The following is a 26,121-nucleotide window of genomic DNA, read 5'->3' on the forward strand; positions in this document are numbered from 1 at the left end:
GACACATTTTTTCTCTCAATGTGGCCCCCCGAGTCAAAATATTTGCCCAGCTCCGGTGTAGCTGCATGTTCTACAGGGTTAAAACAAAAACTCACCTCCAGCTTACCGTACTTATTTCTGGATTTGATTGACACACACTTCTAATTTTATGATTTTCCCGTTCCCCCTTCCCGTCTGTGTGTCATGCTGTTGGCTATGCCTGTCAGCCTGTGTGATAACGACGAGCCTGACTTGAATTTCCTCCCCTCCCTCTGCTGTCTCTTGTGTCGCAGGATGAAGGGCCACAACACCTTATTTCCACAAGTGCAGTCGAAAGTACAAAGACTCCTTGCTCTGCTACATATCACGAAGGAATGGTGGTCTCTTGATCCCGCTGGAATCCCGCTAAAAGATTGGGCGACAGAGAAGAGTTTTCCCTTTTTTCTTTCCCGCTTCCTTGTTTTTTTTTTTAAGTTTTTTTTTTTTTTGCAAACACCTTTTTTATTATTCTGTTTTGTTTTGGAAAATTTCTGCAGAGACCAACTTTTTTGCTGCTCTTTTTTAGACATGATGGGTTGGGGAAAAGAAAGAAAAAAATAACTTTTTAGACTCATTATGCTCAAAGCATGCATATGTCAACACACACGCATACACAAAGACAATGAAGTTAAAAAAAAAAAAAAAAAAACTTTGTATATGTATAAATAAGTGCAAATGCCAATTCAAGTACTAAAGCAAACAAACACACACATATATAAACACACACACACTCAAGCACACACACACACACACACACACACACACACACACACACACACACACACACACACACACACACACACACACACACACACACACACCAGCCTGCTGCCATTTTGGTTTTTGTGCCTACACAGCTGTGTACTGTGTGACAGGGCCGTGCTCTGGATGGATGAAGACAACAACAAAGAAGAAGAATCCAGGATAATTTACATGCATCATTCCTTAGGAAATAGGGACCAAAGGACTAAAACGCTTTTTAAAAGAATATAAATATATAAATATATATTTAAAAAAAAAAAAAATCATACCTTGTAGCTTCAAGTATTACTCATAGTTAAAAAAAAAACATTAAATCAATATCCAGTGGCCTACTGTAAGTACGAATAAAAAGAAAATGGACTTCATGTATCAAAAAAATAATAATAATGGTAGCTTAGGGACTGATATTTTTTGCTCTGGATGCTGATCGGGCACCAGGTTGTATTATAGGTTAGAAGTAGATTAGGAAAAATATGTAGATTTGCTAACTTTTAATGTTGTTTGAAAAAAAAAAAAAATACTTGAAGTTACAATGAAAAGAAACAAAGGAACAATGGACATGACATGGTCACTGGATACTGCGCTCATTAGAACGTCCAAGGCAACGGGAGAAAGACTGTTCCGGAACGGGAACCCCACTTAAAAAAACAAGACAACTCATGCCTGCGCTGGACACGGTGCAGACGATGAAGACTTCTCCTTCGCCATTGCGATGTCCAAGCGACAATCCACTTTAAAAGACCAGGCAACCCCGATTGGTGTCTTTTGGACTTTTTGTTTACTGACGTTTGTTTCAAATCGCAACACATGAAGCCACCAATTGTTGAAAGCAAACTGTTTCTATGGAGGGAAATGAACGCACGTTTATTATCGAACAGGAAAGCTACCGAAACTGCCAGAAGAATGAACCTCAAATAATTAAAGCCGGGTTTCCCTTAGCGTTGGATGTGCATTTTATCGCGTTTCCATTGTTCAACAGGATGATCAAAATATCCAAACTAATTACCAAACGAGTACCAGCGTGCAATGTTTCAATGAATTACTTTTAAATCCTGAATAAAACAAGGTACCGTGCAAGATAAACAAGTATGTAATACAAAAATAATCATAACATTTTTCCCATGTCGTCATTTCTATCATAGCATGTAAGATGACAAAGAAAGACAATTCTCCAACGGCCAATAAATAACCCTGTGGGTTCAGCCCCCATTTTTATCGGCCACTATTGTGTGTAAAAAGCACAGACAGAGGTAGTATCAGAGCCGTATCTAAGACGGAAGGGTGCCCGTGTAACTTCTACAGTAAATGTGTTTTTAGGGCAGGCATGGCGATTTTGTTTGTGTTAAGCGTGCACAATTGACTAGGACTGGTTACCGACCGAATTACGTCCGTAACTTCGATACCAGGGTTGCACGTGACGTCATGTCAGGTCGCAGACTTGGCACATTCAGAACAGGTGTAGTCATAGTGGACTGCCTATAGGAAATGTTGCAATTTTCTATGCCAACAAAGCAAGCATGGCTGACAGAAAGTGGTCAAAGGTAAGGCCCCACTTTCCGAGCTAGCTCGATGTTAATTTATATTGGATATGTCTAAATACATGCTACTAGCATTAGCAATTTTACATGGCAATTTCAACACCTCCGAACATTTGCAATCAAAAGTACAGCAAAGATGCCCGTTACAACAAAAAAGCTGATTCATAAACTAATTACCAATTATTACTACTTTAATACACACAAAAGTACAGAAAATTTGTATTTTTGAGTAGCGATACCAAGGTACCGGGCATTGGTGAAAGATACTTATCCCTACAGTTGACCCCCCAATATCCTGCCTTTGGCGGTAGTATCTGAGCTATAGTAAAAAGCTGCAAGTTTGTAAATGTAAATACATGTGAATGCCAGATGGGAAGCAGTGAAGTTTGAAACAGTTTTTGCTACTGTGTTGAAAAGCTATCCGACGAGTATTAAGTGTCAGACCTGACGGTGGAACCGTTGTCCATTTTGGAATGCAGTTTAAAATTATCAGCTTTTTTGCCTCTCGACTTTTTTTGGGACCTCTACCAGAGCCTATACTGCGACTAATACGGGTCACTAAAGAGTTGGATATTTCAGTCCCCTTTACAACAATGGAAATACGATAAAATGCAAACTCACAAATGGTAAACAAGACCTAAAAAGTTGTATAATTGTGTCAAAAGTCCCCTTAAATTGTGTTCTTTAGGTGTTGGAAACACATGAAAAACACTATAATAACATGATGTACATTCCACTGTTAACATGTCCCTTGACCTACTTTGTACAATGATTTAAGACAAAAGATAAGGACACACTCCTTCGCAAAAAGCCAACAACTCTGAACATTCCCTCAATTTGTCAAACGAACGCCAGCTTCCGAGATCCCAACACACTTTGAGCTGTGGCTAATGACAGGCGCCAAGAAGCAGGTCTCGGCAGGAGAAGTGAGCATCCTTTTAAACTAATACTTCTAGGATGACTATAAAAATAGAAGGTGTAAACACGCTCCAGGTGACAAGCGCCATATATCTGTGCTGCCAGGAAATAGGATTAAAAGGTTCAAAGAGTCTATTAGCCGGGTCCAACCGGTTGCAGGAGCGGATATAAAAACGAGAGCAGATTTATTGCAAATAACTGAAGGAATTCGTAGATCTATTGCGATAAAGCACATAGTGTCAAGCAAGTGGCATAACAAACCTTTCCTGGAGCTTTGTTTCTATATTTAAACCAGTTAACACCACCGCTGAACCGTATTAGCCATTCTAGTCCACCTCCTCTAATGATCGCACTGTAATCACCAGCTTTTATCTATCACAAAAAAAATCACCAAGGACCAAAATGACAAAGGGGGTGGTTATTTTTGTGGGCTTGTGGCCACACTGTGTGTCCCTGGAGAGGCTGCAACACCTTTTCATGCTTCATGTCATGGCTAAAACCGATTGCAACAATAGTTTCTCTTTACTCAAGTCTGAATTCTTGCTGCATTGGTTGAATATGGTCAATCAATCGCGTCTGTAATGCAGAAATGTATTGCAAACTTAAAAGGAAAAGCAAAAGCTGATACAAATTTGGACATGTACACTTTGTAAAACCTTCCTAATACATGTCTTCCTCCGTAATAAACGTTGATCTGTACTATTTGTAGCGGAGTAAATCAAAGCCGTTGCAGTACTGTGCTGGGTGCATGCACAAAGCAGTCAAAACCGTGCTCAGATCAATTCTTGAGAGGCTGAAATAATTGATGGCTAACCTAATGTTGTATAAGCAATGACATTTCCTGTGCTTGCCTTAGCCAACAAAGTTCAAACACTCGCGATACACAAGCTTTAATACCAGACGCCGCTCTATACTTCCTCCTTCCAATGGCAGACTGGGCCCCCCTGGTGAGCAAACGACGCCCACTCTAGCCTAGCATGCTGGCGACTCCTGGGTCTAAACAGCACGGTACTGATGACGCATAACTTGCGATATAGAGGCACAATTTGAAATCAAACCATTGAGGTGTATGTGCATACGTATGTATTTGCGATGGTTGAAAACAATAGTCAAAAAGATGAAAATAAATATTGAGTTGAAAAATGTTGATAAGAAAAACATACTGTTTCTCTCTTGATCTGTAGGTGGATAACGATGTGCTTACTATGCTTACCCAATTGCTCACTCCTCCAAACAGAGGGCCAAGATGTAGTCATGGCAAACACACACCAAGAAATGAGACGTCACCTGATTCCCGCAACATCATCACCCCTTGCCGCCTAAGGATAATGAATTAGCTATATAACGCTAACGTTCAGAAGCTGCAATAGAGTATGGACAATAGTTACGTTAACCAGGTCGTCAAAACGAGCTATTTTAAAATTACACTTCATTGTCAACATTGCGAATGTCAATTCTGAAAGTAGATTAGGGGTCAAATATTTCATGAAACGTAAGAAATTGTTGTAAAGTCTGTTAGCTGCTAGTCTGATATCATAGTTTACCAACTGCACCCGTGTTAGCTATCTCTATTACGAGCAATTCTGAAATAAAAACATTTAATACAGGGCAATATCTACATGTAGTAGCAAAGGATTGAATACCTCACAAAACTCGTGTTATAACTGTGAAAATCAACAATTCATATAATTACTTACTTTCGGCTCAGCTATCTTCACATAACCCTCGGTTGCTCTTTGTTTGGAGTGCATGGCAGTCAGCCATTCTCTCAACCCAAAGGAGAAAGACATGGGTTAAGGAGAAGAATTGGGATTCAGCCTTACAGCCTCACACGGTCCCAAAACTTTGTGTAATACCACGGCTACACAAAGTTTACATACAAATTACGTATACATTTTGCATATTGTAGCTAACACTGTTTTCAAACTGAAAATAAAAAAGTACAGTAGTGACTTTACGTAAAAGAGACAACCACGAAAAGCTAAGCCAGCTCATCTAATCGAGTCAATTATTTATGGTCGACAGAGGTAAGGAAAAACTCTGACCTAAAGTGCAGTTTCATGTGGAGAAAAAAAAATCTAATTTTAGATAAACACCAGTGTTGTTGTGAACAAAGCCAAAATGTCTTGAGAGTAATGGCATATTTTAAAGAGTCCCAACTAACGCGGGTTATGCATATCTGCCAGTATCCATCCTCTTCACCCCAAAATAGTGATTGTCACAGAAAGGAAGTGAAGTGTAATTGACTGAAAGTGTAGGGATAATTAAAGTAACATGTTGGACAGGAGGGAAGAAATTAATGCCTCCCCATTTAATGGTTGCTTAGGGAGAAAGAGTGTTTCCGTCATCTGACTCCACTTTTGGGGACTGGAAATAGGTGCTGGTGGAAAATGTAAAAACGCCACAAAAGTCACTCCACGTACTCGGGTCATCAGGCGCCAGGATGTCACGATTAGTGGAGAGCTTCATTCGACATATAAATATTGTGTCCCGTCACTCAGATGGCGTGCTGATGAACTGACTAAACAGTGTTTTAAGGCAGTTGATAAGATCATCAACAAATAACAGGTTACACCAATGATGCACACGGGGTCCCTCAGAAGGCATGTACAAATACGTCGGACAAGGACCAGTGACCAATATTTGTATTATTTCTTCATGTAAATAACCTATTCAATACAAATTAGAGAGATTGTACAGTTGTGTGTGCTGAGAAGCCCCATTTTGTGGTACAATGATGTCATTATAAAAACCACAGCAGTGTTGGCCAAGATTTAAGGGAGTCCTTATTTAAATTACTAAAGCTCTGGACACCTTACGTGCACATCTTACGCTTCTCCAAGCACTGGACAAAGGCTTCAGAGAGTAGACAGACAACCATAAGGCAAGTGGTACGGTTCAGATCAGTTCATTTAAGGCGCAATCAGGCTTATCTTTTCATTGTTGACCCACCAATGGAGTGGTTAGCTTCACCCTTCACAAGTGTTACAACTTGAACCCAGACAAACAGGTGCAGAAAAGTAGGATGTGTTGGCCATCAAAACGTAATAAAAGGCATACCTTGCCAAAACTGAAGTGAAGTGTACCACTTGTTTGAAACGAGGCTCAGGTGTACAGTCATATTGACATTTGAGAGGTAACTGAAACCTAGCTTTAGACGATGAAACTGCAAGCGCACAACTCTAGATCATGTATGCCAGCTGTTTTGGAACAGTCTAAAACAAAATGGACCTAAGCAGTACCTATCATCAAAGAACCCTAGAGCATCTCTAATCTGTCACTACTCTCTCCTGACCACACTGCTGCATCTCTCTTGTACATACAATATAGCTTATTTTTCAATTTTGTTTGGCCTTCTTTACAGGCTACATATAATATCTCATATTCTGAAGTAGAAAGAAAAACAGAATGTTATATTTCAGTCAAAGAAAAGGAACCTAAGGAATCATTTATCAATAAAAAAAAATAGATGATGAAAATAATTGTATTTCTTGTATAGTGAATCACTGATGTTTAAAAGTTTGGGATTTTATACTCTGTTTTGTGAATATTGGCTGAAGCTGGGATGGACTCATTGCCATGAGTTGTTTTTTATTTATATTTTTAAAGGCTGCACAATCCATATTTAAAATACCTTAAAAGATATTTTGCATGCTGACAGCTCTTGGATCAATAATAAAACAAACAAAATGCACTATAAAAAAAAAAGACTGACGGGTGGTAATGGTCATGTGGAATGAGGAGGAAGTCCATTGTGCTCTTGATAATGTGACTTTTGGGGACCATGTACAGATTTGAGTTAGTAAAAGCTGCCAATTTTAGCACATTTTTCCGTCTTGTGTGTATGCAATTATTCAAGATTATTGAGGGTATTCTGCAAGGCCGAAACTGGAACGTGAAGTTTACCCCTTGAAACTTATAAGTATTCATTATGGGAAGACTTCCAAGAAACCCACACTTTCTTCTTAACTGTCACCTCTGTCAAAATGACCAAAAAAAACATCTCTGATAATGAAGCACTTTCGACCCCGGTAGAACAGGACGTCCCCAATTAACTGGTCCTCAGTCTGAAAGGAGTCCCCGAAAGTCATCCAAGTCAAGCAAACATACTAACAGATCAAAACCTATGCTATCACCATCGTATTTAAGCTATGGATGAATGCTGCACAATGTTGTGTGTTTTGTTTCTTAAGGGCTGGTGGTTGTCTATGGACTTCATCTACTCTGTGTTTACATTTTGTTTTGCTTTTTGCCTCCCAACTGAAGAGATCTGCTCCAATCATTTTACCAATGTGAGGAGGGAATTCTGCCTTAAACCCAGCCTGTTCTCTCTCTCTCTCGCAGTTACTACCTGTGAACACTGCTTGGACCACCATGTATTGTAGAAATGGTGGGGGGAGTGCCACATCTTTAAAGTCAGAAAACCTGCTGTTTAATTTACCTCAAGCTTATTTGTTGCATGACTCTCCATTGCCATCGGTTACAAGGACCAAAAATGTCTCAGCCTACTGAGCGCTTTGCACCAACCGAAAATCCAATCAGACTCCTCACTAATCATTCCCAGCTTCATCATCTAATCCTATTCAGTCATGTAAAACCTATTTGTATTTATTCAAATTCTCACTGAATGAAATGCTATAATTCCATGACTAACTGGGATAACACGTTTTTTTTTCATTTGTTTTTGAAACAGAGATGTAATTTGAATCAATGTCGGCTCGGGTCTGTTTCCCCTTGATTTGGAGTGAGATCCTACCATAGTGCTCCTGAACTCTGTAGTTCTCTAGTTCATTATATTCTGCTTAGACGAAAATAAAGCACAGTCCTGTAGAAAAAGGATCTCGCCTTATTATTTGTATCCCTTCAACAGGTGATATTTTTCTACAGGTTTAAGACCGTTGTTAAAATAAGGCCTTTCGGCCACAATTTGTCTTTGAAAATATACAAAATATCATTTTTTTAGAGTTTGCAAAAAATTACATCCATCCATCTTCTTCCGCTTATCCGAGGTCGGGTCGCGGGGGCAGCAGCTTAAGCAGGGAAGCCCAGACTTCCCTCTCCCCAGCCACTTCGTCCAGCTCCTCCCGGGGGATCCCGAGGCGTTCCCAGGCCAGCCAGGAGAGATAGTCTTCCCAGCGTGTCCTGGGTCTTCCCCGTGGCCTCCTACCGGTCGGACGTGCCTGAAACACCTTCCTAGGGAGGGGTTCGGGTGGCATCCTGACCAGATGCCCGAACCACCTCATCTGGCTCCTCTCGATGTGGAGGAGCAGCGGCTTTACTTTGAGCTCCCCCCGGATGGCAGAGCTTCTCACCCTATCTCTAAGGGAGAGCCCCGCCACCCGGCGGAGGAAACTCATTTCGGCCGTTTGTACCCGTGATCTTGTCCTTTCGGTCATGACCCAAAGCTCATGACCATAGGTGAGGATGGGAACGTAGATCGACCGGTAAATCGAGAGCTTTGCCTTCTGGCTCAGCTCCTTCTTCACCACAACGGATCGATACAGCGTCCGCATTACTGAAGACGCCGCACCGATCCGCCTGTCGATCTCACGATCCACTCTTCCCCCACTCGTGAACAAGATTTCGAGGTACTTGAACTCCTCCACTTGGGGCAAGATCTCCTCCCAAACCCGGAGATGGCACTCCACCCTTTTCCGGGAGAGAACCATGGACTCGGACTTGGAGGTGCTGATTCCCATCCCAGTCGCTTCACACTCGGCTGCGAACCGATCCAGTGAGAGCTGAAGATCTTGGCCAGAGGAAGCCATCAGGACCACATCATCTGCAAGTAGCAGAGACCTAATCCTGCAGCCACCAAACCAGATACCCTCAACGCCCTGACTGTGACTAGAAAGGGCAGCCTTGGCGGAGTCCAACCCTCACTGGAAACGTGTCCGACTTACTGCCGGCAATGCGGACCAAGCTCTGACACTGATTATACAGGGAGCGAACTGCCACAATAAGACAGTCCGTTACCCCATACTCTCTGAGCACTCCCCACAGGACTTCCCGGGGTACACGGTCGAATGCCTTCTCCAAGTCCACAAAGCACATGTAGACTGGTTGGACAAACTCCCATGCACCCTCAAGGACCCTGCCGAGAGTATAGAGCTGGTCCACAGTTCCACAACCAGGACGAAAACCAAAAAACCAAAAAATTACATGCACATGCCAAATACCGTATTTTCCGCACTATAAGGCGCACCTAAAAACCACAAACTTTCTCAAAAGCTGACAGTGCGCCTTATAACCCGGTGCGCTTTATATATGGATAAATATTAAGATTCATTTTCATAAAGTTTAGGTCTCGCAACTACGGTAAACAGCCGCCATCTTTTTTCCCCGTAGAAGAAGCGCGCGGTGCATGCTGGGATATGTGACGTTTCATTTCCATTTGTGTGTTTATGTAAAGACCCCAAAATGGCTCCTATTAAGTGTGTTGTCTGTCTAATTATAAATAATGCAGACGAGGCGTGTTAACTGAGTTCTCAACGTTTTCTCACAGCGTGCTCATAACCACATTCGAACTCCCAGCATACAAAAACGCTTCTCAGGGCTACCGCGCATGCTCGTAACTATCGTTGCATGCTGGGTAGTGTAGTTGTTATATTTGCTAGCTCATAACAGCACATTGAGAGACACGCTTACGCGCTTAATTCAATACTCGCCGTCATTCCGGGTGGATTGACAAAAGACCTCCAGCCGCTAGATATTGGTGTCAACAGGGCATTCGAAGCTAGACTGCTAACTGCTTGGGAACTTCTCAGGGCTACCGCGCATGCTCGTAACTATCGTTGCATGCTGGGTAGTGTAGTTGTTATATTTGCTAGCTCATAACAGCACATTGAGAGACACGCTTACGCGCTTAATTCAATACTCGCCGTCATTCCGGGTGGATTGACAAAAGACCTCCAGCCGCTAGATATTGGTGTCAACAGGGCATTCGAAGCTAGACTGCTAACTGCGTGGGAACTTCTCAGGGCTACCGCGCATGCTCGTAACTATCGTTGCATGCTGGGTAGTGTAGTTGTTATATTTGCTAGCTCATAACAGCACATTGAGAGACACGCTTACGCGCTTAATTCAATACTCGCCGTCATTCCGGGTGGATTGACAAAAGACCTCCAGCCGCTAGATATTGGTGTCAACAGGGCATTCGAAGCTAGACTGCTAACTGCGTGGGAACAATGGAAGACAGAAGGCGAACACACCTTCACTAAGACGAGGAGGCAGCGCCAGACGACGCCAACATCTGCCAGTGGATCGTAAATTTGCCCAACTTTTCACTTCGGACACCGAAGACGAAGGATTTACGAATGAAGAATAACTTCAGAAAGTGAGCGCTATGTTTATTTTGTGTGTTGTGACATTAACGTTCGAGCAACATTATGTTGCTATTGCTCTGCACTATTTTGAATTTTACTATGTTTGTGATTGCACATTTGCGTACATTTTGGGAGTGAACAGAGTTGTTAGAACGCTGGTTTTTAATATATTATTAAAGTTTGACTGACCTATCTGACTGTTTTTTTGACATTCCCTTTAGCGCAGCGTAGGCGCGGCTTATAGTCCGGGGCGGCTTATTGGTGGACAAAGTTATGAAATATGTAATTCATTGAAGGTGCGGCTAATAATCCGGTGCGCCTTATAGTGCGGAAAATACGGTACGTAAATTAGACAATGGCTTCATCTAGACCACGGGTCGGCAACCCAAAATGTTCAGAACCACATTGGACCAAACATACAAAAGAAAAAAACAATCTGTCAGGAGCTGCAAAACATTAAAAGCCTTATATAACTCTTATGATGAAAGCAACACATGATGTAAGTGTCTATCCATCCATCCATCCATTTTCTACCGCTTATTCCCTTTGGGGTCGCGGGGGGCTCTGGAGCCTATCTCAGCTACAATCGGGCGGAAGGCGGGGTACACCCTGGACAAGTCGCCACCTCATCGCAGGGCCAACACAGATAGACATATATTAGCTATATTACATTGCAAGCTCTTATATGTGAGGCGTGCGCTATATTTGGATTCGATGTTGTTGATGTTTGATGTTTCTGCTTGCACAGGTATTTGTTTTGTTTGCAACAGCCACCTGCCTGACACCACGGCGTGCTGAAAGAAACGTGTCGCAGGCTGACGCAAATCTTCGTTGCCAGAAATGTTGACATTTAATATTTATTCTACACATTTTAACAACATTGGAAAACAGCAGCATCGCAGAAAGTTACACGTGTAAACCAGGGGTGCCCACACTTTTTCAGCAGGCGTGCTACTTATCAAATGACCAAGTTGATGTGATCTACCTCATGCACATGCACACACACTCACACACACACACACACTCACACACAGACACACACACACAAGTGTACTACCTGATTCTGATGAATTGCATTGCTTGTAATCAATTCACAGTAGTTGCTGATAAGCTCCACAACTTTGAATTTATACTGTGGAGGGGAAAAAAGTCCTCTCTTTCCAACACCACATGAACGTGGTTGTTTTTAGCTTTTTATTTGTCCAGCTTCCATACTCAATTGGATACCGTTTATAAGACACATTGGGGTTAACTCCTCAGGTTTTATTTTGTTAGCGCAGGCAGGATGAAGCAGCATTTTTATTGTGAAAACAGGAACTATGCGGTCAGTCTTTGCACTTTTGACAGCCGGTACGGAGAGTGTGTTTAAATAAAAAGTGCTTTTCGCGTTACTAGCAGTCGTTTTTTTTCTTCATACTAAGCCAAAATCGTCGCGCAAGATCCACGTGTGACTTGAATGTCAACCAAGTAACGAAAGTGACATCGTAGTGAAAATTGATGATCAGTAATTTCTAGGTCGATCGAGTGACACACCCTCACCAATCGACCGGTAGCTCGCGATTGATCTAATGGGCACTCTTGATGTAAACAAACTGCTGCATCATAGGCCACACAACTACGGTGCGTTCATGAACCGCTAAAATTAAGACAAAACGGCGCTCGCCAAGTACTCTCATTAGTGAAGCATGAACACAAACATATTAAACAGTGGGCTTTTTTTGGGGTCATGTTTGTCCTACAGAAAACATTAAAACTAGGGATGTCCAATAATGGCTTTTTGCCGATATCCGATATTCCGATATTGTCCAACTCTTTAATGACCGATACCGATAAAAAAACGATACCGATATATGCAGTCGTGGAATTAACACATTATTATGCCTAATTTGGACAACCAGGTATGGTGAACATAAGGTACTTTAAAAAAATAATTAAAAAAATAAGATAAATTAATTAAAAACATTTTCTTGAACAAAAAAGAAAGTAAAACAATATAAAAACAGTTACATAGAAACTAGTAATTAATGAAAATGAGTAAAATTAACTGTTAAAGGTTAGTACTATTAGTGGACCAGCAGCACGCACAATCATGTGTGCATACGGACGGTATCCCTTGCAGACTGTATTGATATATATTGATATATAATGTAGGAACCAGAATATTAATAACAGAAAGAAACAACCCTTTTGTGTGAATGAGTGTAAATGGGGGAGGGAGGTTTTTTGGGTTGGTGCACTAATTGTAAGTGTATCTTGTGTTTTTTATGTTGATTTAATAAAAAAAAAAAAAAAAAGTAAAAAAAAAAAAAAAATACCGATAATAAAAAAAACGATACCGATAATTTCCGATATTACATTTTAACGCATTTATCGGACATCCCTAATTAAAACAAACAATATTTTCCCCCCCCCCATCTTTTTTCAATTTTCATAAATTTTTTAAAAAGCTCCAGGGAGCCACTTGGGCAGCTCTAGAGTCGCGGGTTGCCGAACCCTGATCTAGACACACACCCCCATGGCAACCTATCACGATAAAAAAATTGCTGTCCGCTGGGAAACAATGTAATGCTGGGTTAGTCTTGTTGTTGAAGAAAAATAAAATGACCAAATTTACAGCTTTCCTGTCTGTAGCCGACTGACAGACGGTTTGCAAAACTTCAGGGTCAATTTCAAGTTGTGTGGCGAAGCCTTTTTTTTTTTTTTTTTTTTTTTTATCAACAAGGATGCGAATTGGTAAGAGTAAACATGGGGAATGCTCATCTAGCTAGTGATCTGAAGTCTGCATCATCCCCATGCATCATGCCAATGAAGTAGTATTAGTTAATAAGTTTAGAATTTTGCAAATTACACATTTCTCATTTTAGTTTTTGTGTTTATAAACTCGGACACCTATTATTGCTACATAATCATTAAAAAGTAAATTATGCATTATACAGGATCCTTTAAATGAATGCGTTTGGCCGCCACGAGCTGCTCGACGTGCATGTCGTACACATCAGTGTATTAAGTAACAGCACTGAGCGTCTGCAAATACCAAATCAGATGAGATGTATAGTAGAAAATCATTGAGGAAAAAAAGCGGGGTTGAATAATGCATTCTAAATAGAAGAGTGATTGGAAGGAGAGCGGAATAAACGGATTAAAAAGGAAATGGATCTTCGGATGGTATTGAAGCGTTACAGTAAAACCAGAAAACCAGGTGAAACGTGTTGCGCGCTAGTCCGCACCCTACATAAGCTGGGGGTCAATTGATTATTCACGCTGTATTTTATTTATGTAGATTGCGTGACAAAGGAGAGCAAAGGTCACATTGAAGACCTTTGTACGGTGTCCTTTAATTGGCCTCACCGTCTCTCATTAAGCTTCACCTTTAAAAAAAGACGTCATATGGAAAAGCGATTTTTTAATTGCTTGTATTCACATATTCGGTATCTGTTGAATCAATTGTTGACATTCATTTACGATTTTAAATGCATTAAAAAAATCCAAGCATATTTGTTCTTGACTTACATAAGGATTGTAAATGATAAAAACCACATCTCGTTCCAATTTATGCATATTTCAGGTATGACTGATCTGATAACATTGTCAGAGTGTAGCGACGTTACTACAGTGATGTCAATCTCCGAAAATAGCCGAAGGTATTCAGAGCGCAATATTCAAAATGGCTGACTGAATTTCCGACATCTTGTGATGTTTAAACAGTGTTTTCATATACTTTGCGGATTGTGAATACAAAAAATGGATATGGTTTAGTGCAGGGGTGTCAAACTCATTTTGGCTCAGGGGCCGCATGGAGAAAAATATATGACCAAGTAGGCCGGAATGACAAAATCATGGCATGATAACTTAAAAATAAAGACAACTCCAGGTTGTTTTATTTGTTTTACTTTGGCCAAAAATAGAACCAGCACATTATGAAAACGTACAAATCACAAATAATCCTCTGGACAAAACACTTCAAGTTTGTTGAAAATTCTGAGGAAATTGGTGCAGCTTCAAAAACACAATGAGCTTAGGCTTCGTCTCAAAGTCAGGATTAAACTTCAAATCACAGTCTTTCTGGGATTGAAGAAAAAACACAACATGTAAACTCTTCTAGGTATCAAATACCTCCTTTGTCATGTCCACGTATCAATCCAGAGCTAACTCAACCAACCGTAAGAAACGGAGGTAAAAACTTTTCAAAAGGGTTAAGTTCACTTTTCTCGTGTTTGACAGAGACATTTTGGGGCAATGAGGGTGCCAAATGACGATGTGTTTGAAGCAGAACACATAAAACGGCATGTTTTAAGTTTCATGTGGGTCCAGAAGGAGGAGCCACAGTCACCCTTTACTGTGTACCTCTTGCTTGGCCCCCGGTATAAACCGTTTGCTTGCCTAACAGAATTGCTATTGTGACATCCAGTGGACACATTTAGAACAGTAAAAAAAAATAAAGCAGCTCATTTTAATACTTGGCAAACTCATCACGCGGGCCGGATAAAACATGGTTTGACACCCCTGGTTTAGTGGATTCAATGAAACACAAATAAGCATATGAAGTCATCTTGTTTTTCCACTATACTGGTACCTTAAGCGATATACACAAAGGGCACTCTTTTCAGTTCAGAACATTCCTTATCCTATAATGTATGAAACCTATATCAAGGACTTTTTGTCAAATGGCCATCCCCGGTCCAGGAAATAGTCAGTACCCTACCGTCACCCTGGAAATTAATAGATGGACTATTATTTTGTCTTTTGCGAGTAATCCTATTTCACACGTGGGGAGCTAGTGGGTGGGATGTGCTGCTTTGGTCCATAATATAAATCAACCATTTCCTCACCATGACAGTGGAAACATCTAAACTCCCTGAGACAGTTACTGCTCCCATGAATGGACTGTTCTACCGCAGGGAGGGTCAGTGGCCAAAACCATGCCGAGACACCACTCATAATTTGTAGTTTATAGCCCACTATAGTTTATCTTGTGGAGCAGCATCGGTGTAGAAACGGATTAACAGTCACTAAATTTGCGGGCGATAAAAAAAAAAAAAAAGGAGGGCAAAGAGTCTTGGCTATTCACGTCTGGACAAGTCTCCGGAGAAGCATTCCAGACAATCCATGATTCCACATGACAAACTGGATTGTTCCTCGAGTGAGTCTTTGCTGAATTATTTTTGGTCCCTTCGATTGAATCTCCCACCCCCTGAGAATTTCCCCCCATTGTTGCCTGTGAGTCATAAGCCTCGACAGCCACGGCGATGTCGATACTCAATCTGTTCTGTAGCCCCTAAACCTGAATGAAAGGTGCTAACAGGGGTTTTGTTGTTAGGCCGTCTCCGGGAGGGAAGGGGAGAAAATAGAGCAAGACTCTTTTTGACAGTTCCATTCACCCCCCCCCCCCCCCCATGTTTTGGAGTGAGGGGTAATCAGAAATATGGATCCTACAGAAGGGAGAGTGCAGTCTATATCTGTGTTTGAAAAAATAAAAATAAAAGTTCTCAACGTAGTGCACTTTGAATTTGTAGAATTTCTGCCTATTTTGTACAAACCTCGTTTCCATATGAGTTGGGAAATTGTGTTAGATGTAAATATAAACGGAATACAATGATTTGCAAATCATTTTCAACCCATATTCAATTGATTGCACTACAAAGACAAGATATTTGATGTTCAAACTCATAAACTTTTTTTTTTTTTTGCAAAAAACAATCAACTTAGAATTTCATGGCTGCAACACGTGCCAAAGTAGTTGGGAAAGGGCATGTTCACCACTGTGTTACATGGCCTTTCCTTTTAACAACACTCAGTAAGCGTTTGGGAACTGAGGAGACACATTTTTTAAGCTTCTCAGGTGGAATTCTTTCCCATTCTTGCTTGATGTACAGCTTAAGTTGTTCAACAGTCCGGGGGGCTCCGTTGTGGTATTTTAGGCTTCATAATGCGCCACACATTTTCAATGGGAGACAGGTGTGGACTACAGGCAGGCCAGTCTAGTACCCACACTCTTTTACTATGAAGCCACGATGATGTAACACGTGGCTTGGCATTGTCTTGCTGAAATAAGCAGGGGCGTCCATGGTAACATTGCTTGGATGGCAGCATATGTTGCTCCAAAACCTGTATGTACCTTTCAGCATTAATGGCGCCTTCACAGATGTGTAAGTTACCCATGTCTTGGGCACTAATACACCCCATACCATCACAGATGCTAGCTTTTCAACTTTGTGCCTATAACAATCCGGATGGTTCTTTTCCTCTTTGGTCCGGAAAACACGACGTCCACAGTTTCCAAAAACAATTTGAAATGTGGACTCGTCAGACCACAGAACACTTTTTCACTTTGTATCAGTCCATCTTAGATGAGCTCAGGCCCAGCGAAGCCGACGGCGTTTCTGGGTGTTGTTGATAAACGGTTTTCGCCTTGCATTGGAGAGTTGTAACTTGCACTTACAGATGGAGGGACCAACTTTAGTTACTGACAGTGGGTTTCTGAAGTGTTCCTGAGCCCATGTGGTGATATCCTTTAGACACTGATGTCGCTTGTTGATGCAGTACAGCCTGAGGGATCGAAGGTCACGGGCTCAGCTGCTTACGTGCAGTGATTTCTCCAGATTCTCTGAACCCTTTGATGATATTACGGACCGTAGATGGTGAAATCCCTAAATTCCTTGCAATAGCTGGTTGAGAAAGGTTTTTCTTAAACGGTTCAACAATTTGCTCACGCATTTGTTGACAAAGTGGTGACCCTCGCCCCATCCTTGTTTGTGAATGACTGAGCATTTCATGGAATCTATTTTTATACCCAATCATGGCACCCACCTGTTCCCAATTTGCCTGTTCACCTGTGGGATGTTCCAAATAAGTGTTTGATGAGCATTCCTCAACGTTATCAGTATTTATTGCCACCTTTCCCAACTTCTTTGTCACGTGTTGCTGGCATCAAATTCTTAATGATTATTTGCACAAAAAAAAATGTTTATCAGTTTGAATATCAAATATGTTGTCTTTGTAGCATATTCAACTGAATATTGGTTGAACATGATTTGCAAATCATTGTATTCCGTTTATATTTACATCTAACACAATTACACCACTCATATGGAAACGGGGTTTGTATTTTCAAATGCCCCACATTGCTTATCTTTGTGTTTATATTTACTAACCACGCACAGGCTTTCACCCAACATGCATGCAAACAACTGCACAATTGATAACATGGACAAATAACAACAAGTAAACAAAATTAATAATAGTTTGGTTGTTATGTCGCTACAATAAACAGGAATACAATAGGAAATACACAAAGCGTACAGTACTTTTCAAATAGTTGGGTGTCTTTGACTTAGTGTTTTTCCATTGAAATCCTATTTATTAGAGCAATATAATAAAAAAAAATCATTATTATTGTTTACTTATTGTTTACAGACATGCATAATATATGTGTGTATAAATATATATATATATATATATATATAAACACACACACTATATTGCCAAAAGTATTTGGCCACCCATCCAAATGATCAGAATCAGGTGTCCTAATCATTTGGCCCGGCCACAGGTGTATAAAATCAAGCACTTAGGCATGGAGACTGTTTCTACAAACATTTGTGAAAGAATGGGCCGCTCTCAGTGATTTCCAGCGTGGAACGGTCATAGGATGCCACCTGTGCAACAAATCCATTGGTGAAATTTCCTGGCTCTTAAATATTCCAAAGTCAACTTTATTCTAAGAAAAGTGAAGAATTTGGGAACAACAGCAACTCAGCCACCAAGCGGTAGGCCACGTAAACTGACAGAGAGGAGTCAGCGGATGCTGAAGCGCATAGTGCAAAGACTTTCTGCAGTCATTTGCTACAAACTTCATGTGACCTTTCAATTAGCCCACGTACAGTACGCAGAGAGCTTCATGGAATGGGTTTCAATGGTCAAGCAGCTGCATCTAAGCCATACATCACCAAGTCCAATGCAAAGCGTGGGATGCAGTGGTGTAAAGTACGTCGCCACTGGACTCTACAGTAGTGGAGACACCTTCTCTGGAGTGATGAATCACGCTTTTCCATCTGGCAATCTGATGGACGAGTCTGGGTTTGGAGGTTTCCAGGAGAACGGTACATTTCAGACTGCATTGTGCCCAGTGTGAAATTTGGTGGAGGAGGAATTATGGTGTGGGGTTGGTTTTCAGGAGTTGTGCTTGGCCCCTTAGTTCCAGTGAAAGGAACTTTGAATGCTCCAGGATACCAAAACATTTTGGACAATTCCATGCTCCCAACCTTGCGGGAACAGTTTGGAGTGGGCCCCTTCCTCTTCCAACATGAGTGTGCACCAGTGCACAAAGCAAGGTCCATAAAGACATGGATGACAGAGTCTGGTGTGGAAGAACTTGACTGGCCTGCACAGAGTCCTGACCTGAACCCGATAGAACACCTTTGGGATGAATTAGAACGGAGACTGAGAGCCAGGCCTTCTCGACCAACATCAGTGTGTGACCTCACCAATGCGCTTTTGGAAGAATGGTGGAAAATTCCTATAAACACACTCGGCAACCTTGTGGACAGCCTTCCCAAAAGAGTTGAAGCTCTAATAGCTGTAAAAGGTGGACTGACATTATGTTGAACCCTATGGGTTAGGAATGGGATGAAACTTCAAGTTCATATGTGAGTCAAGTCAGGTGGCCAAATACTTTTGGCAATATAGTGTATATTTATATATATATATATATATATATATATATATATATATATATATATATATATATATACATATATATATATATATATGTATATATATAGCTTATCGATTACGGCATCGACACGGACTACAATGGCGGACGTGCGCAAATTTTCAGGACGTATGCAGATCTCAAATACACATCAGCAGGTACCAGAAGGTAAGAAAAGTTAGTTTTGCATAATATTGTGAAACAAAACGCTAGATAATATGTCTGCTAATGGCTGTTATGTTGCGGTCCTTATACATACTCCATAGTAATACTTTGATCTCTGACTACGGTAGCCGTAACGGGCCGACAATCTATCAAGCGGTGCGGCTTCAAAGTCATACTAAAACATTGACAGATTTTTGAGTGCCGTGAGTAATGTTCTTTATTTTCAATGGAATATTTAAAGTTTTGGTGCTGTTTACTGGCGTCATATTGCAGTCTACACGTTTCTCTTATGTGTGACTACCATGTACTGGTCACACTTATCATCACACCATGTACCAAATAAAATTGCTTTGAGGTCGGTAAGCACAACCATAATTATTCCGTATATTAGGGGCACTGTCGATTTTTGAGAAAATAAGTGCGCCTTACAGTCCGAAAAATACGGCATTAAGAAAAAGCAGTTGATATTATTAAAGAATACAAAAAACGTATATTTGTCTTTAGGTATACGGATAACGTTTATCTACAGCCTTTGTATTTGACATTACAAATTACATATTAATGTAAGTTATTTATTTGATTTATGAAAATAATTTTTTAGGGATTTCACTTTTATTTTATTTTTTTATTCAATCATTGGTCAATGATTAATTGGTCAGTTTTTGATCAACCTTCAATCAACATTGGTATTGGCCAATACTCAAGGCTGCAACATCAGTATCGTATCGACAGTGGAAAAAGTTTGTGAAGCCCGTAGAAAATTACTTAACATAGGACCGGTTGGGAGAAAAATCGAAATTGCGCTTTTTGGACCATGTTGGAAAAATATTAGAATTGTTTCCTTACAACCATGTAGGAAATTATCGGAATTGTATCACTGAAAAATCCAACCTTAGTTCGAAACAAGAAACATCCGTCGGCCTGTTCAAGACAGTTTTTAACGATAATAGTTCATTCCGAAAATTGTTTTTTATACCTTTGTATTTCCAACTTAAATTAATTTGACATTCTGAAATACTGCTGACAAAAGTTACGTTTTCTGTAGAATCTAGGGCTGGGCGATTATATGATCGTAATTAATTTGAGTCCAATCACAGTGATCAACTGTTAGCATATATTACCTTGATCAAACATGGCGGAAATGTCTGTTACAAGGTACTGCAGTTGTAAACAGTAGGGAAGGTAGAATGCTCGGTATAATTCTGCACGGAATTCGCCTTTATTCACCATGGTCATTTGTGTGTCTGTGAAGGTGTTATGTGTGTTCTTGTGTGCACAGCTGTCACTGTCTACTAGGGCTGCGAATCTTTGGGTGTCCCAAGATTCGATTCAATATCGATTCTTGGGGTCATGATTCGATTATAAATCGATTTTTTTTGAATCAACACGATTCTAAAACGATAATTTTCCGATTCAAAACAATTTTCTATTCATTCAATACATAGGATTTCAGCAGGATCTACCCCAGTCTGCTGACATGCAAGCAGAGTAGTAGATTTTTGTAAAAAGCTTTTATAATTGTAAAGGACAATGTTTTATCAACTGATTGCAATAATGTAAATTTGTTTCAACTATTAAATGAACCAAAAATATGACTTATTTTATCTTTGTGAAAATATTGGACACAGTGTGTTGTCAAGCTTATGAGATGGGATGCAAGTGTAAGCCACTGTGACACTATTGTTCTTTTGTTTTTTATAAATGTCTAATGATAATGTAAATGAGGGATTTTTAATCACTGCTATGTTGAAATTGTTACTAATATTGATACTGTTGTTGATAATATTCATTTTTGTTTCACTACTTTTGGATTGTTTTGTGTCGTGTTTGTGTCTCCTCTCAATTGCTCTGTTTATTGCTGTTCTGAGTGTTGCTGGGTCAGGTTTGGTTTTGGAATTGGATTGCATTGTTATGGTATTGCTTTGTATTATTGTGTTGTATTGATTAATTAAAAAATAAATAAATAAATAAATAAATACATACAAAAATTAAAATTAAAATTAAAATCAATTTTTGAAAAATGAGAATCGATACCGAATCGTACAACGTGAGAATCGCGATTTGATTTCGAATCGATTTTTTCCCACAACCCTACTGTCTACCGTCGCCAAAGTCAGGGTCACAACGTATTTAATGTCCAATCAGCGTTGTGCCTCTCACACTTTACACAGCTGGAAGTGCAAACCAGAAGAATAAAATAAAGAAATTTGTCTAACACTAGTAAAAAAGTTAAAACAACATTTAGAAGCAGCAGTAACATCAGCGACAGACTTTAATCCCACTGATTGCTTCATTTCACCAGTATTCCTGCCTTCAATTTGGACTAACAGGCACTCAAAGAATGTCTTTGAAACTGAACTAATGTAAATGTGTTTGTTCTGATTCAACTCCTCAGATATAACAAGTACTAAAAAAACTCTTCAAATAATTTTTGTGCTTGTGGATTAAAACATTGTGTCCCTGAAATAATCAATACACATGTTTTATGTGTTGGTACACATGATTACAGTACCTCAAATTCAAATTGCACTTTAATACATTTTCATTCAATTTTTATTTGAGTTGAAAAAACTAAACAATATGGGTTACCCCGAAGCACTGGTAAAATGCACTGATGTATACAAGTAATCAAAGAATACAAATAATATTTTACAATGTTGTTTGGTAAATGTCAACTTTTTATCGTATTCAGTACACCGTGTGTTTATTGCAGAATGAAGTTTGTGATGCCAAGCAAAATAACACCAGAACTTTGAGAGTTGATCCCTTTACCTCCACAAAATGTACCGAAAAAGAAGCAAAACCATGGCCCTACAATTGAGGTAAGCCCCATAGCGTGCATTACCAGTACCATTGCACCTCTTGTAATCACAATCATAAATATGAACAAAATGACAGCTGTCAGCTGTTAGCATATATTACCTCAAACAAACCCGGCAGAAATGTCTGTTACTGGATACTGCAGTAGTAAACGGTAGAGACGCAACTAGTCTACCAAAATGTATTTCGATAACTTTGTAAATTAAAAAAAAGCCACAAAAAATTGCATTATTGGCTTTATTATAACAAAAAATATTACGGTACATTAAACATATGTTTCTCATTGCAAGTTTGAGACCTGTACTTTTTAGAGGCGGTATTGTAGCGAATATGATTCATTAGTATCGCGGTACTATACTAATACCGGTATACTGTACAACCCAACCCAAGAATGTACAACAATTATTCTCAACTAAAGAGGAGAAATATAACCTTAGAGCAGTGGTTCTCAAATGGGGGTACGCGTACCCCTGGGGGTACTTGAAGGTATGCCAAGGGGTACGTGAGATTTTTTTTAAATATTCTAAAAATAGCAACAATTCAAAAATATTTTATAAATATATTTATTGAATAATACTTCAACAAAATATGAATGTAAGTTCATAAACTGAACATCAAATCAAGTAGGCTATTCCATTCATTACCATAAACCCAGAGTTTTCCCCATGCCATGATGGTTTGACCCTCACTAAAATGTCTGTCAAAAAGAACTGTGAAAAGAAATGCAACAATGCAATATTCAGTGTTGACAGCTAGCTTTTTTGTGGACATGTTCCATAAATATTGATGTTAAAGATTTCTTTTTTTGTGAAGAAATGTTTAGAATTAAGTTCATGAATCCAGATGGATCTCTATTAAAATCCCCAAAGAGGGCACTTTAAGTTGATGATTACTTCTATGTGTAGAAATCTTTATTTATAATTTAATCACTTGTTTATTTTTCAACAAGTTTTTAAATATTTGTATATCTTTTTTTCCAAATAGTTCAAGAAAGACCACTACAAATGAGCAATATTTTGCACTGTTGTACAATTTAATAAATCAGAAACTGATGACATAGTGCTGTATTTTACTTCTGTATCTCTTTTTTTCAACCAAAAATGCTTTGCTCTGATTAGGGGGTACTTGAATTAAAAAAATGTTCACAGGGGGTACATCACTGAAAAAAAGTTGAGAACCACTGCCTTAGAGGATAAATCTATTTAAAACATTTGTATGCTCGCACAACACTAAAAACCTTTAGCATATCAGTATGTGGAATTAAACTATGGAATGGATTAAGTAAAGAAGTGAAACAATGTACTGATATGATCCAGTTTAAGAGGTTGTTCAAATTAATAGTGCTAACAAAGTACAAAGAAGAACAATTATGAGAAATACCTTCAACCTTTTTGAAAATGGGATATTCTTCATCTCAGTATGTTCATCATGACTGACTTAATTATATATTGCAAGAACTGCTGTAATAATCATTCACTGATGTAATTGTGCTACAAAAAATAGTCAGTAAATGAACATACAGTATGTATTTGTAAACACTCTGAAGTGGGAAAGGGGTAGGATTAAATAAGCTTTGGTTCTTCCAACTCCTTTTCGGACATGATGTATAGAGAAATGATATGAAAATGTGTGATGCATTATCATACCTGCCAACTTTTGAAATCAGAAAAACCTAGTAGCCAGGGTCCAGGGGCCGCAGGGCCCGGTAGGTCCAGGACAAAGTCCTGGTGGGGGGTTCAGGTTCGCCCCCCGACGCAAAATGATTATTAGCATTCAGACAGGTTAAAATGTTGCTAAAACCATCACTTTTCTATCAGTCACAGTGACTTTTCAAAACAAAAATATTACAGCAAAAATCATATGGGTTGATTGACATGTTTATTCTGTAAGCTAACTTCAATAGTTTGAAATTATTTTGACAGTTAATGCCAGTTATCCTGTCAACCTTTCACAAGACTTCAATTTGTTAATTGAAAGTATAAACACTTTTTACAGTAAACAAATGGTAAAACAGTACTAAACAATTCCATTAAAAAAAAAATTGGTGTCATTATTAACTTTCTGTCCAGGCTTGTATAATCTACTGCCTTGTTCAATTGTAAAAAATATTCTGTGCCTAAAATTCACATTTCTATCACAATTATCATACTGTAAACATGGTAAGCTAACTTCATTAAAATTAATAGTCCTGTCAATAGCATGGAATTACAATTCAAATGTAGTTTTTTTGTAAGCCTTTCAAAAGAATTCAAAATATGAAAAATTCATGAAAATTAATTTAAGCCATCAGACACTTGAAAAGTGGCACATCACATCTCTAATGTAATCATTTGAACTTTTCAACAGAAATAGCACTGCAAAAATATTAAGGACATACTTCTGTATTTTGGTAGTTATGCTGTCAACATTTAACAAGATTTCTTCAACTTGGACTTGAAAGCATAAATAGTAAAAACACTTTTAACAGTATAACAGTACTAAACAATTCCAATAGATAACATTGGTGTCATTACCTTTTTGTTTGCTCAATTATTGCCTCCGTAAATAAAACTTCGGCATTTATCACATCCAAAGAATCTGTTTGGGCGACGAAAAACGTTGAAAGTTTTCCACTTGTACCGAAATCTGTTACCCATCGGAATTTGTAACTCCAGGGGGCGATGTTCCCATGGCGTTTGTTTGATGGTTAAACGGCAAGCCCAAAGAGGAGGAGAAGAAGAACGCTTGCGTAAATGGCGTAAACTATCCTTAATGCTGAAACGTCAGTTGTCAGAATTTCAGCATTAATAAATTACACATATTCTGGAAATCAATGACTTACTTTCATTATAGTATGAGTCCATTGTTATTATTAATGCTGAAATTCTGACAACTGACGTTTCAGCATTAAGGATAGTTTACGCCATTTACGCAAGCGTTCTTCTCCTCCTCTTTGGGCTTGCCGTTTAACCATCAAACAAACGTCATGGGAACATAGCCCCCTGGAGTTACAAATTCCGATGGGTAACAGATTTCGGTACAACAACGGCATTAGACTTGTGTTTTTTTGTCCCAACGTGGTCTTTTACATGGCTAATTCCTCCGTGTCCGATCGAAAAATCTTGTCTGCACAAGGTGCAATTCGCGTAGTTTTCACCCTTTTTGGAACGGATAATTATTCCCGGATAGGCTTTTGAATATTCTTCACGGAATGACTGCAGTTTTCTTTTCGGTTAAAGACTCGTTTGCGATTTTTCTCCGGCTGATTCCATGATCGTTCGCTTGTTTGGAAACAATGGCCTCGTGCTTGGCAGCGGTGCTATAAATAGCCTCGCTCGTGGCATCCGGAATGGCTCGATAGGAAGTTACGGGAAGCAGTGTCGATTGTCATTGTTGTTACGCGATTTCGTGAATAAAACTTAAAAAAAAAAAAAATTTTTTAATTAATGAAAAACCGTATTTTTTATCACTGCAACCGTAACCCGGAATAGGTTGATGAAAACCGTACTAATTACGGGAAAACCGGAGTAGTTGGCAGGTATGCATTATACTGTAAGTGTGTTCATGTTCGAAATAAACTAAAGAAAGAAAGAAAGAACCCTAGATGCAACAGTATAATCCTGCACAGGACAATTCACCTTTAATAAAACATTTTTTTTAAATCCTGATATTGTGATCGGATGATATGAAAAAATTAACAGTGGACATTTTTTTTTTGCCATATCGCCCAGCTCTAGTAGCAGCCCAAGTACAAATGTGTTTATGATACAGCACGCCAATTTGGATGTGTACAAGAGCGTTCATTTCATAAGTTTGGAAATCATTTATTTGCGTTTAATTACGCCACTGGATGCTTCTCCTGTACGTAACACTGAATAACGGCCTT

The 26,121-nt window shown here is 39.3% G+C and overlaps 1 protein-coding gene and 1 long non-coding RNA gene across 11 annotated transcripts in view; one reads left to right on the forward strand and one right to left on the reverse strand.

Moving 5' to 3' along the window:
* Positions 1 to 8,073, forward strand: part of celf6 (CUGBP Elav-like family member 6) — a 426,206-nt gene extending 418,133 nt beyond the window's left edge. For all 10 annotated transcript variants that reach the window (XR_009815640.2, XM_061964509.2, XM_061964507.2 and 7 more), the window contains one exon: positions 273 to 8,073. Coding sequence is in view for 1 of the 10 variants with exons in the window: in XM_061964509.2 (XP_061820493.2) it covers positions 273 to 277 (5 nt within the window). In the remaining 9 variants the exon portion in view is untranslated. The remainder of the gene's footprint in view (positions 1 to 272) is intronic.
* The window catches only part of LOC133608893 (uncharacterized), a 257,241-nt gene that overhangs the window by 223,623 nt on the left and 7,497 nt on the right, over positions 1 to 26,121 (reverse strand). The gene's annotated exons all lie outside the window — the stretch shown is intronic.

This window comes from Nerophis lumbriciformis, linkage group LG06, assembly GCF_033978685.3.
Source record: "Nerophis lumbriciformis linkage group LG06, RoL_Nlum_v2.1, whole genome shotgun sequence".
In the NCBI taxonomy this organism is placed as follows: domain Eukaryota; kingdom Metazoa; phylum Chordata; class Actinopteri; order Syngnathiformes; family Syngnathidae; genus Nerophis; species Nerophis lumbriciformis.